Here is a 13,800-nt window from a genome sequence, read left to right on the forward strand (position 1 = left end):
GACCCTTACCCGGTGTGAGCAAGAGGGAAAGACTCTGTCTGCTGTCGGAGTCCGTTTTTCCACCCCATCCAGACCATACCCCAAAGGGCAATGTGGTGGAAAAATGTGGTTTCGAAAACCCCAAGGCTCTTTCCCAGGCACACAGGGTGATGCCCCCTCTAGAGGCAGAGGAGGGGGCAGAGGTGGAAGACGTCGCCCTGGCGGCAGAGGGGGTCTGCAAAACCAAGGTGACAGGGATACACTCCCCGGGAAACCTTTCCAGCACTCCTGAGAGGAGGCCCGACTGTCCTGCTCTGGAGGCAGTCGGGGGTCGCTTAGCTTTATATCCTCAGGCCTGGCAAAGTCTTACATCAGACAATTGGGTAAAAAGCATTGTTACCAGAGGTTACAGAATTCCCTTCCTATTGCCCCCAATTCCACAGAAAAGACTCCCAGATGTACCGCTCCATCTGCGAGGCCCTGCAGCTATAGAAATTTCAAAGCTGCTAGAAAAAAAGAGTCATCCAACCAGTCCCAGCAGACCAAAGAGGATTCGGAACTTACTCAAGGTTCTTTTTAGTTCCAAAAAAGACAGGGGACTGGAGGCCAATTCTGGACCTAAGCAAACTCAATACCTTCATCAAGAAAGAAAAGTTCCGGATGGTCACGCTTCAATCGATCCTTCCATTCTTACGGAAGGATGACTGGATGTGCTCGATAGATCTAAAGGACGCGTACTACCACATCAAAATGGCCAGGGCATCCAGGGATCACTTGCGCTTCCGGCTGGGAGCCAGTCACTTTCAGTTTCGAGCCCTGCCCTTTGGTCTGACCTCAGCCCCCAGGGTTTTCACCAAATGTATGGCAGTGGTAGCGTCTCACTTGAGACGCCTGGGATTCCAGGTGTTTCCGTATCTGGATGACTGGCTCCTTTCTGCCACCACCGAGCATCGACTGATTTAGGCCAGGGATTACACACTACAACTCTGTGTTCATCTCGGAATTTCCGTAAATTTTGAAAAATCTTTACTACAGCCATCACAGCATATCTCATTCATAGGAGCAGAATTGGATACGCGTTGCTTAATCCTAAGGCTTCCTCCAGAAAGAATAGCCTCCCTACAAAACCATATATCTCTTCTCCTAGTATCCAAAAAATCCCCAGCAAAACTGGTTCTGAAGGTTTTGGGTCTCATGGCAGCTTCTCTCATTGCGATACCCTTGGGAAGACTGCACATGAGAGTTCTTCAATGGCTACTGTTTGCACAATGGTCGTTCCAACAGTTACCCCTGACGCACGAAATTCACATCACGAACATTTGCAAATCGCACCTGACTTGGTGGCTTCAGACTTGCAATCTTTCCAGCGGAAGACCATTTGTGCTACCCACACCGACAGCTACGGTGACCACGGACGCTTCCCTGATAGGGTGGGGGGGGGGCATCTTTCAGGGACAGACAGTCCAAGGCGAATGGTCCAATTTGGAGTACAGTCTGCACATCAATGTTCTAGAGTTGAGGGCAGTGTTTCTAGCGTTGCAACACTTTTCTCCCCTTCTTCCTCTAGGGACCATTGCAGTTCAGTCGGACAACATGTCCGTAGTCTGGTACATAAACAAACAAGGGGGAACCAAGTCTTATCAACTATGCAGAGAGGCCATGAGAATCTGGCAATGGGCGGAGTCCCCGGGTCGCTTTCTGATAGCAACGCACATCCCGGGGTTATCCAACGTCATAGCGGACAGGTTGAGCAGAGCCATCCTGTTACCTCACGAGTGGTCCCTCAAACAATCAATTGCGAAGGAAATTTTTCGCAAGTGGGGCCAGCCTTCCTGCGATCTGTTTGTGTCTCCAATGAACGCCAAATGCAGAAGCTATTTTGCCCTGTTACCCCCTCCAGGGGAAGTCCCCAGGGACGCTCTGGTTCACGATTGGCCCCCGGGTCTCCTATACGCTTTTCCTCCTGTTCCCCTGATTGCAAAATTTCTACAGAAAGCCAACAACCTGCAAAGGACAATTATCCTCATTGCCCCATTCTGGCCTCGTCAAATCTGGTTTCCCTTTCTTCTGGCACACCGAATTCGGGAACCCTGGATCCTGGACCCGGAGCCGGGTCTGCTGACCCACTCGTCAGGGGCTCCCCACCCGTCGCTACTCTCCCTCAGACTAGCAGCTTGGCTGCTCCGCTTCCCTTCTTAGCCAGGTCTGATCTTCTATCCCCTGCAGTTCAAAATATCCTGGTGGCTTCTCATAAAGCTTCCACTACAAAGATTTACACTAGCAAATGGAAGTGTTTTGTGCACTGGGCAACTACACAACAATTGGATCCCGTAATAGCTCCTCTAAATAAGGTTTTGGAGTTTTTAACCGAACTGTTCCGCCAAGGAGCTTCTCCTGCCACTTTGAGAGTGCAATTGGCTGCCATTTCAAACTTTCATGTGGGAGAAAGTGGGGCTCCTATTATGGCTCACAGACTTTGTAAGGCCTTTCTAAAAGGATCTTTCCATATTAGACCACCAGTTAGAAGTCCTACTTCACCTTGGAACTTGAACCTTCTTTTATCACAGCTGATGCTACCACCTTTTGAACCAGCCTCTTCCTGTCCTTTGAAATTTTTGTCATGGAAGACCCTCTTTCTGGTGGCTATCACATCAGCCAGGCGGGTATCGGAGCTTCAAGCTCTTTCCGTTAAACACCCTTATTTGATCTTTCACCCTGATAGAGTATCTCTTCGCACTAATCCATCCTTTCTTCCCAAAGTTTGCTCCATTAATAATATTAATCAGTCCATTGAGCTCCCCACCTTTTTCAAAAACCACTCCAATAAGTTGGATTCCCTCAGTGACCACCTTCCCATCTTTACAAGACGCTCTCCCTCTCCCTTACTAGCTTCTCACACTTACTTAACCACCCGATGTCATAAAAAATTTAACCCCGAGTCTTTCTCTGCCACACTTAAATCACTTAACTGGTATCCCCTAAAAACCCTACCACTAGCAAATGCAATAACTCACTTTAATACAACCTTCCTACATCTCCTAGATATTCATGCTCCATTAATTACCAAAAGAATAAAAAAGAGAACCACACCCTGGATAACTAAAAGTACTCTTGCCACTATGCGACTTAGAGATAAAGCCTGGACACAATTCCAGAAAAACAAATCTACATCTAACCTTAATGCATACAAAACTCTTCGCAACTCAGTGAAAAAGCTTATCTCAGCAGACCGTCGCACGTACTTTGTCCAACTTCAAGACAACCATAGTACCAACCCACAAAAATTCTGGAGAGGTATAGCTACCCTCTTAAAACCTGGTACCACAGAAAACCCTAACCCCTCCCCAAGTGTACAAGACTCTGATCTTGCTACTCAATTCAATACTTTTTTCATTGACTCTATTTCCAAACTGACCTCTTCTTTTTCAAATAACAATCTGCCTCCTAACTTGACCTCTCCTCTCTCAGCCCGCCGCAATCCTTTCTCCCATTCTTCTCACACACAACCCCCTCCATTTTCCATTAAACCTATACCCACATCTACTATAAGAAAACTCCTACAGAAACTAAAACCATGCACCAATGCCCCTGACAACATTCCCCCATTCTTCCTCAGCATAGCTGCTGATGCCATTGCCCTCCCTATCAGCATCCTAATCAACCGCTCTATCCAGGAAGGTCTTGTTCCTGAAATCTGGAAAAAAGCCTACATCATCCCCCTGCACAAAGGTGGAAATAATACTAACATTTCCAATTTCCGTCCCATCGCTATTCTCTCTCCCATTTCTAAGATCCTAGAGAAATGTATCCACCTTCAACTCCTCCCCTATCTCTTAGACAATAACCTATTAACCCCCACCCAGCATGGCTTCAGACCGCATCATAGCACTATGACTGCCCTCCTCTCCTTCCTTGAAACTGTGAATAAAGCTAGAGATTCTGGCCTCACTGTATCTACCATCCTTCTCGATCTCTCTAAGGCCTTCGACACTATCTCTCATAACCTACTCCTTACTAAACTAACTAACCTAAACCTCTCCCCCTCTTCCCTCAAATGGTTCACCAGCTATCTCTCAAGCAGGCAACAAGCTGTCATATGGAAAAAGGCCACCTCTTCTTTTCTTGCTACCCCCACTGGTGTCCCACAAGGTTCAATATTGGGCCCCTACTTTTCAACATTTTCATTAACGACTTTTACCACTCTATCCCTCATGCTAACATTATTCAATATGCAGATGATTCCACAATCATCTGTGCTGCCCCATCTATACCAATCCTCTTAAAACAAACTCAGGATGCTTTCTCTACCACAGAACTATGGATGAAAGACAATCATCTAGCACTCAATGCTGCTAAAACTAAACTTATGATCTTTACCTCTTCTACAACCAAGACTTTCGACCGAAACTTATTCTCCATTACCAGCCAAAATACAACACCTCTTGAGCTGGTAACTGAAACCAAACTACTAGGAGTTCAAATAGATGACAGGCTCAAATTCAACTCCCATCTACTACTAAACATAAAAAAACCCACCAAAAACTTGGCATGCTCTATCGACACAATCGGTTCCTCACCTCGACTACTAAACTTACTCTTTCTACTTCCTTTCTCTTACCCTCCCTTCTCTATGGAGCCCCTCTTCTAACAAACCTACAGTCATCACTCAAAACCAAATTGTCCTCTTGTTACAATAAAATAGCCAGATTCGCTACTAGCAACAAATCCTCAACCCATCACTGTGAATCTCTTCACAAACTAAACTGGCTTGAACTTCCTAACTACCTCTACTACACCCAGCTCACCTATGCTCATAAACTCATTTTCCAACCTTCCCTCTGTCCCTCTCTCTCCACTACCTTTAAAATGCATCACACACCAAGGCTTCTCAGATCTAACAATCAAAACCTCATAGAAGTGCACAGACCACTCCACCCCCAGGACAATACCTCCTATCTCACTCTCTAGCACGCCTATGGAACTCCCTCCCCATTCGTACCACTTCTAGCCTCCCATCCTTTAAAAATCACTCCATTCTTATCTAACTTCCACATGGGAATGCTCCTGCTCCCATCCCTCATGACTTACACTTACTTCTACACTGTTCCCTTCCTTACTCTCTAATCCCAGGTTACAAATTCTTGTTTCATAAAAATAAAAAAATACTTTTAACTTTGATTGAAACCTATGTAGTCTTTATACATTTTATGTGTGTATATCAATTTAGTCTTGCTTCTTATGTAACCTATGTAATCTATGTTTGTTTAATTAACCTGTGTGTAAATTTGTATGTGGAGCTTTTCTCCCCAGGACTCCATTGAAAACGGGTTCTTCTGGCCCAATGGACTATCCTGGTTAAACAACTGCAAATAAATAAATAAATAAAATAAATATATGTTACACAAGTTAGATGTTCATAGACAACTCAGATTTTACTTGGATAGAACAAAGGATCACAGAAAAACAGACCAGCTCTTTATAGCCTTTGCAGACAGCAAGAAGGGTATGGCAGTTATGAAACGAACCCTTTCCAAATGGCTTTCCGATTGTATTATTTTTGTTTATACTGCCTCTGAGCAAACTTTACCTGTCAAGCCCAAAGGGCACTCTACAAGATCAGTATCTACATCCCTGGCTCATGCAGCCCGCCTACCGTTGGACACTATTTGTGCGGCTGCCACTTGGTCTAAACCACATACATTCATTACTCATTACAAAGTAGACAGGATTTCTAGGGACAGGGCAACCTTTGGTTCCACTGTGCTCAGGAACTTTCTCCCGTGAGTTCCTCAGGAACATGGAGCTAGGGACGCTACCCAGGTGTAAGAACAAACGGCGAGATTGAACACTCTCACATATAGAAGTTATGTCCTTACCATAACGTTCCATGTGGAGTGTTCATCTCGCCTTTGTTCTTACATTCCCACCCTCCCACCCTCAGGAAGAACGTCCAGTTTAGGTGTCTGGTTTGGTTCTCCTGCTTCTGCCTTGAACAGTTGTTGTGGCTATATACTTTTCAGCTGTGTTTGTTCTTCTTTGACATGAATGTGTTATACTCTCTTCTGTTCACTTCTGGTTTGCTTGCAAACTAGATCTGAGGTAAAGGCAGAGGGGGATTGTGGGAGTTAGGTTGGTCTCGAGCTTCTTCTCGATGCAGAGCTTTGCCAAGCGGCCGACACGGAGCCGAGGATTGGCTCCGAACCCAGGTGTAAGAACAAAGGCGAGATGAACACTCCACATGGAACGTTATGGTAAGGACATAACTTCTATTTATTTAGATGTAACAGTATTCAAGGAGAATGGAAAATTAATAACCACATATTTAAGAAGGAAGTCTAAAACAATGCATATAGAGATTATAAGAGTATGCACCCAAAAAAAAAGAACAAAAAAAAAAAAACAAAGAAAATATTGTGAAGGGACAACTTATGAGAGCTAACTGACAGTAAAAGATCAAGATTTTTTTTGAATGAAAGTGCCATTTTATGTAATACATTTGTAAGTAGTGGTTACCCCACCAGGTTAGTGACAGAGAAATTCACTGGAGTATATAATTTGAGGAAACAAGGAAATTGTGTGGCTATAAAACCCAAAGAGGTCAACTATATGGTGTCCATGCAAATAAGTAACAGTATTGATGACTAAGCACACCTCATCACGAAGGGCTTTTCGTCCAGAAAAAAAGGAGGTCATTGTCCCACTGTACTCATCCCTCATTAGACCCATTATAGAGTATAATGCGCCGTTTGGTATGTACCTCACAAGACATCTGCAACAGCTGGAAAGGCCACAGAAATACCTCACTAAAAGAATCACAGGCCTAAAGCAGATACCAAATGCTGACTGTCTAAAAAAAACTCCAGCTATACTCTGTGGCATATCGTCTACTCAGAGGCGATCTTTGCTTAACATATAAGGCCATGTCAAACCCTGAGCTGTTGGACATGCTCCACTTAAAGAAATCCCAATCCCTCAGAGCCACACGCTCCAGGGATCTAAACCTTGTCATCATAATGAACAAAACATGCTGGAGGGATAGGTATCTGACCCAGACACTGCCCATACTCCGGAATAGACTGCCCGTACATGTCAAGCAGAGCGCCTCATTGGCCCTCTTCAAAAGGAACCTTGATGATTGGATGGGAGATAGGAAATTCACCCCGGGGATCATGTCAAGTCGCCCTGCTAGATAGGGGTCCAGAGAAGTAAATATTGTGGGAAGAAATATCCAGGGAATTGTTATGGCTAGGCTTGCATAGGCACTAGGGCCGAAAGCCTAGTACCAACCTATGAACCTAAGCTATAAAAAATATATAACTAATAATTGGAAAATGTTAAGACGTTGTCTGGAAGTAAACAAGGTTGTTGGGGAGCACCCAGTGGTTGTACAAAAGAGGGGGAAGAGCTTTAAGAATTATTTTCAATTAAAGTTAAGCATGCCTAGAGCAAAATGCACAAAGGCAGGTATGTTTAAATGTTATAATAGTAACTTTTGTGATTTTTTTCCACTGGTATAGAAGAATATAGTATTAATGATTATAATATTAAAATTAAGGGATGCTATACTTGCAAATCAAAATTTGTGGTATATTTTGTAGTTTGTAGGTCCTGCATGTCTGTTTATATAGGTCGTACCACTAGAGAATTATATAAACAAATATATGAGCACAAGTATACAATTCACTTGGGGGATGACAAAAATGCACTTGATAAACACTATTCTTCTTCTTTCGGCTTTTTCCCGGTTAGGGGTCGCCACAGCGGATCACATGTCTGCTCATGATTGGCAGTGGAGTTTTGCAGTGTTGAGTTGCCAGCCCGGCGCCCAACCTTCCACGGAAGGCACACACATGCACGCACTCATGCCTAGGGCCAATTTAGAGTGTCCAATCCACCTACAGCATGTCTTTGAGATGTGGGAGGAAACCGGAGCGCCTGGAGGAAACCCACGCGACCACAGGGAGGACATGCAGACTCCGCACAGAAGGCACCCCAGCCGAGGATCGAACCGGAGAACCTCTTTCTGTGAGGCGACAACGATAACCGCTGCACCACCATGGCCGCCCACTTGATAAACACTATAAGACTAGTAAATGCCTGGTAAACTACAAGTTTATGGTTTTGGATCAAATATAAGAGTATGACAAACTGCTTAATGGGGAATATGAATTGGGGTGGTTTGAATATCTGTGGCAGGTAAAATGAAATGCTTGCTATCCACCAGGATTGAACAACAGGGAATATTTTGTTGTTTGTCTGAAGAGGAAAGGGTTAAAACATTAATGTGCCTGAAAAGGGGTGTTTTCCATGTGACTATTTGTGTATTTAAATGTGTTTTTAGCATTACGTTATTCAGTCCAAAGAATTCTCATATAAGGAAATGAAAGAGCTTACTGAACTGATGATATTATTTTAATACATTTTGCTTGGTTTATTGTACTGTTTTTATGGAATTATTATGCATGTATTGTTCACACAGTTTCCATTTATTTTTATGTAATTTGTGCCTTCATTTTTCTAAATACCCCTTGTATAACAGAGTGTGTGCTGTGCCTTTAAGAAGCATATCAAGGACTGAACGTGCATATATATATATAACAGGCACGTGCTATACTCTGTACCATTTTGAAAGTGCAGCCAGAGTGTGAGCATGTAAGAATGAATGTAGCTAGTTTGTATATAAATTACCTAAGTTAAAGTTAGTAAGTTTCAGTTGTAATCTGTTTATACATAATAAAGCTGCTTGAACATAACCCACAAAGCCTCGTCTATTACATCCTGATTGGAAGAGCGACATGGTGTCAGAACCAGGATTCCAGAGATTGATATTTGGAGGCAACAAGCTGCAGAGATAACAGTGAAGGTAAACTGAGAGAAACGAGCAAAAAGAGACAGGAAAGAACCAAAGGTAATGAAAACTTGCATGAACAGTTTATTTCATTAAAAAGAGAAAAAGGAGCACTACAAGGGCACAAACCTTATAATTAAACATGCGAGAGGCACAAAAGGTTTATTAATTAAACAAAATGTTTAAGATTAAAATATTTGATAAAACAATTATCAGAAAAGTAAAATGAGTATATTTAAAGCAAAACATGCATGTTTAGAGTAAAATGAGCATGAGAAAAGTACAATGGGCATGAAAAGAGATTAAATGAGCAGAACAAATATAATAAGAGTAAAAAGGGTACATTAAGTATAAATAAGCAAGGCGATTGCCTGTTTATTGGCAAAGTGCTGTGTTTTGGCATAACTACGACTTCGTATTATATCAAGGGTGTACAACTAGAGTTATTCGAAGTACCTCAAAGTGTGTAAAAGTACTTGCAGTGTGTGCTTATTACTGTGCATGTATTCTGAAAAGTTTATTTGTGTGCAAAGTACAACTATTTTGTCAAGTACAATCAAAGTACAGCCATTTCGAAAAGTTTCTTATGCTGGGTTTGTCTATTCGCAAAGTGCCACCATTACAGAGTGTTTCTTGCACTGTAAGGAATTATCTAGCAAAGTACTGCCATTTTGGGGAAGTTTCAGTGTGCTGTGTACTGTTTATTCTAAGCTTGTTTCCTACCTTTCCTATAAATTGTCTAGTCCAGATACAGATTTGCTGTATCCAGGACTGTTTGTGAGCTTCTGAGCCCCCAATCCTTTCTGTGTTGGAGGGAAGTCTTATAGCTTAATTCTGTTTCTTAGAACTAGTCAGTTTTCTAGTCTCAGTAGTCATATCTGTTTCTTTGAGCTCAGCACTTGTTCAGAACTCATTGTAAGCACTAAATAAGCTACAATTTACTACAGCACTCAACTTTCCTCACTAGTCTAGAGGAAAACAGTTTTTAGTACTTAATAAATAAGCACCTATCCAGGCATGTCTAAGGGTCAGCTCCCGGTGTTTTTTCCTGTCTACCTGATGAATCTGGGCATCTTGGGGCAATGCAGCAATTGCCTCATGTACACAGACAACCCTCTCCTCCTACCTCCCAACACTACAACCTGTGAGAGATGCACTTATATAACCAAACTGGAAGCAAAGCTGTTTTCACCCAAGACTGGACTAGACAGTCAAGAGGAGAAGGTAAACACTTGCACCACACCACACTCATCATATAGTCCCTCAAAACCTACACCGCCAAAACACACACATAGAAACACAAAACGCAAACATACATTCGCGGAGGCTCTCAAAAAAAAATCTACCCAATCAACAGGGGCCTCCAAAGCACAAAGGCAAGCAACCTCCACCCCCCCCAACACAACCCAAATGACACATAGCCCACAAACTCAGTGTGCCACTCAACCATCAGTGTGCCACTCAACCACAGCCCATAAGGCATAACAACGTACCCAACACTCTAGTCATAGGTGACTCTATAGTCAGGCACACTGATGTTGCACTCACCAGGCTAAACAAGGAGAAAGTTACTGTCAGCTGCCTGTCAGGTGCCAGGATCCGCCACATAACGCATGCACTCAGGTCCCTCCACAGGAAGTACAAATATGGCTCTGTCATTGTCCATGTTGGTGTGAATGACCTGAGACGTACCTCCCTGGACTACATGAAAAGAGACATGGAGGAGCTTTCTGATCTTGTAGCCCAGTCAGGTATACCCTAGCCCTGGGTAGCATCCTGCCATCACCTAGAATGATACCACAGTACAAGGACAAAATGATTGACTTCAGCAATTGGCTAAGCTTCTGGTGTCATTCTAAGGGGATCCAGTATCTGTCTGCCTGGGATGACATGATCGACAAACCACGATGCTTTGCTAGAGATGGCCTGCACCTGTCGCCCTTGGGATTCCGGATACTGGTTAAGGCTCTTGCCACTCCTATAGTGCCTTTTTTAGGCAAGATTCAAATGACTAATTCACCACCGTAACAGGTACAAGCAAGCAAAATCTGAGGGTAATGTTACTTAATGCTAGAAGTCCAAACCTCAAAATGTACTAACTCAAGACACTCCTTAAAATGGAGAACATCGACATCTGTGCAGTGACAGAGACCTGGTTCAAGGCTCCAGAGAGCACCCCTGCATTACCAGGCTATAATTCATACCACATCTACTGACTGTATCTCCTTTATCTATAGTAAAAGAGGATTATCCTTGGCTGAGCCTCCTAGAGCTCATTCCACAAGGTCTGTGGTAGTCTCTTCAGCATTTTGGTCAAGGGTTTACATAGATGACATTTGGGCAGCTGCAACTTGGACTAATGCTCAGACTTTTACTACTCATTACAAATTGGATTTGGTTTCCAGGAACAGAGCTGCCTTTGGCTACACAGTACTGCAGAATATCCTTCCATGAGGGCCACCCAAGATTTGAATTGCTGGGGACTCTGTCCCATCAGTTGAGGAATGAAAGAAAAGGACAATATCAGATATAAAGGTTATGTACTCATCATAACATTCCATCTGTGTTGTCCATTTTCATTCTTTTTCAACTTCCTGCCCACCTGCTCCCATTCCTTTGCTTCTGGAAGGACCTAAGAATTCTCTCGGGAACTTTGTTCCCTGTTTGATCTCCAACTCCTTTTCCTAATTCTATCTTTATTAACTGTTTTAAGATGTTGTCTTTTTATCTCTATGGGCAGCAAACTTGATCTGGGTTATGTTAGGTTGGTGGGGCAATATAGTTAAAGGGATTACCTTTTTAATACAGGTAAATGGCTTGAGAGCTTTGGATCCAATGATTTGGTAGAAGTGGTCAAACCAGATCCAAAACCCATCAGTTGAGGAAGAATGAAAATGGATATCACAGATGGAATGCTATGGTGAGTACATAACCTTTTTTACAGGAAAGCAAACAGTTATGCTTGTTTTATGCATACGTTTGTAGAAAGTATGGGCATAAATTAACAACATATATGTGTGTGTATGTGTGTGTGTGTGTGTGTGTGTGTGTGTGTGTGTGTGTGTGTGCGCGTGCGTGCGTGCATACATCTATGTGCACACATTTATGCATATTCATTAAAATCTACTTTCAGGTTAGAACAAGCATTGATGCATGGAAGACAACACAGTGGAAAAAAATTAATGTTGAGCAGATGGACATGGACTGTAAGAAATTTGCCAAAGATATAAGAAGCTTGGACAAAGAGGTTAAAGCATGGGATGTATTTTTAGGATTGGACAGCACATTGAAAAACCTGATAACTTCTCTTCGAGCTGTAAGTGAGCTACAGAACCCATCAATCAGAGAAAGGCACTGGCAACAACTCATGCTGGCCACAAAGGTAGGTACACTGTATCAGTAATGCAATATATCATATTATTAAAACAAAAACTTAAAATGAAAGCGAGAAAGTGAGCCTTCACCTTTACATGCCAGTGGTCAGGCTACACATGAAGGTACTGACAATCTCAGATGAAAAGAAATGTTGGTCTGTTAGAAGGTGTTGCAACCTAGTCTAGTGAATATTCATGATCTGTAAGGCCTGTGTAGAGGACAAGCTTTCTCAGAAGAAGAACTGACTGTGTATTGATTTAGACAGTAGTAGTAGTAGTAGTAGTAGTAGTAGTCAAATTCTTTTCAGACAGGCTATAGATATGATGTTGTCAGTTTTCATTAATTCCTCAACATATGGGTTTGGATCTGATCCCCGGATCCCACTTGGCCTCTATTCTATAGCTCATGGAAACCACAAACTCTCGAGCCCCTCCCTTTCCCACAATGCTGTAGTTCCCCTCCTTCTCCAGATCTCATCTGCCACCTTTGGGAACAGATGTAGTCACTACAGCTCTTGAGTGTAATTTCTATTTCAAAAATGATAGTTTTTCATTGTTATTTATTTTGTTTCCAAAGTTTATCCTCCCTTTACCCTTTATTCTTATTGTTTGTCAGTCATTTCTAATAGTTACCATTGTTGGTATATTTTCCTTTTCCCCTTAGTGGTATATTTTCAATTACCATTGTTGGTAGTCTTTTACCATTTTCAAGTTTTTCCTCTCCTTTTTTTCTTAGTGTATAATTTTTGATCTGAAGTAGTTAACTTCATTTGGTCATCAACCTGTGGGTATCGGATCCGACCTGGATCCGAGCCGGCAGCTTTCCAAGCTAGAGATCTGAGCTCCAAGCTCCTCCCCCTTACCTATAATACCCTGTGACCTCCTTCCAATCCTTAGATCTCGTTTGCCACGGCTTGGTCAAGCATGATTTTTTGAGCTCCGAGCGTTTCAGGCGATTTGTGAGGTTTTTTTTTTCTTAAAAACGTCTTTAATAGTTTTTTGTGTGTGTGTGGTTAGTTTAGATTAAATCCCTTAGCTTTACTCCCTTGTTCCCTCGTAGTTTAACCCCTAGTAGGCCCTTGGCATGTTTGTGTTAGGTATCATGGCCGAGGCCTCAAAGGCCATCTTTTCTAAGTGCACTGAGTGTGGCCATAAGCTATCCCCAGCGGATGGCCACACTCAGTGTGTCCTCTGCCTGGGAGTACCTCATCTGACCTCAGGTTGCCAAATTTGTGCAGCCTTTAACCCCCGGGCCCTGAGGGAAAGGAGGAATAAGCTGATTCTGGTGGGATTCCTACCCGCAGAGTTGACTTCTTCCTCCTCTCCCTCGGTGGCTACAGCCATGGCTGTGGCTGCTCAGCCTGTTGTCCCCCCTCCCCTGACTGAGACTCAACCTCCCACTTCTTCCCAGGAAGAGAGGGAATCGAAAAAAGATAGGAGAGAGAGGAAAGAGAGAGAGAGAGGGAGAAAGAGAGGCACAGAAGCCACAAACGGCGGGCCGACTCAGACCCCTTGGCCCTACCTGCCAAAGTGCTCTCATCGCCCCAGAAGGTCTTCGGGCCTTTCTCCCCTCGGCTCCATTCTCCACGCTTCTCCCTG

At 43.2% G+C, this 13,800-nt stretch overlaps 1 protein-coding gene across 1 annotated transcript in view; it reads left to right on the forward strand.

Moving 5' to 3' along the window:
* The window catches only part of LOC122800226 (dynein axonemal heavy chain 17-like), a 17,083,451-nt gene that overhangs the window by 7,080,996 nt on the left and 9,988,655 nt on the right, over nt 1-13,800 (forward strand). Inside the window, exon 27 of the mRNA XM_044069720.1 lies at nt 11,961-12,209. Coding sequence (XP_043925655.1) covers nt 11,961-12,209 — 249 coding nt within the window. The remainder of the gene's footprint in view (nt 1-11,960; nt 12,210-13,800) is intronic.

Source organism: Protopterus annectens, chromosome 4.part0, assembly GCF_019279795.1.
Source record: "Protopterus annectens isolate FY-2018-M chromosome 4.part0, PAN1.0, whole genome shotgun sequence".
NCBI lineage: Eukaryota > Metazoa > Chordata > Ceratodontiformes > Protopteridae > Protopterus > Protopterus annectens.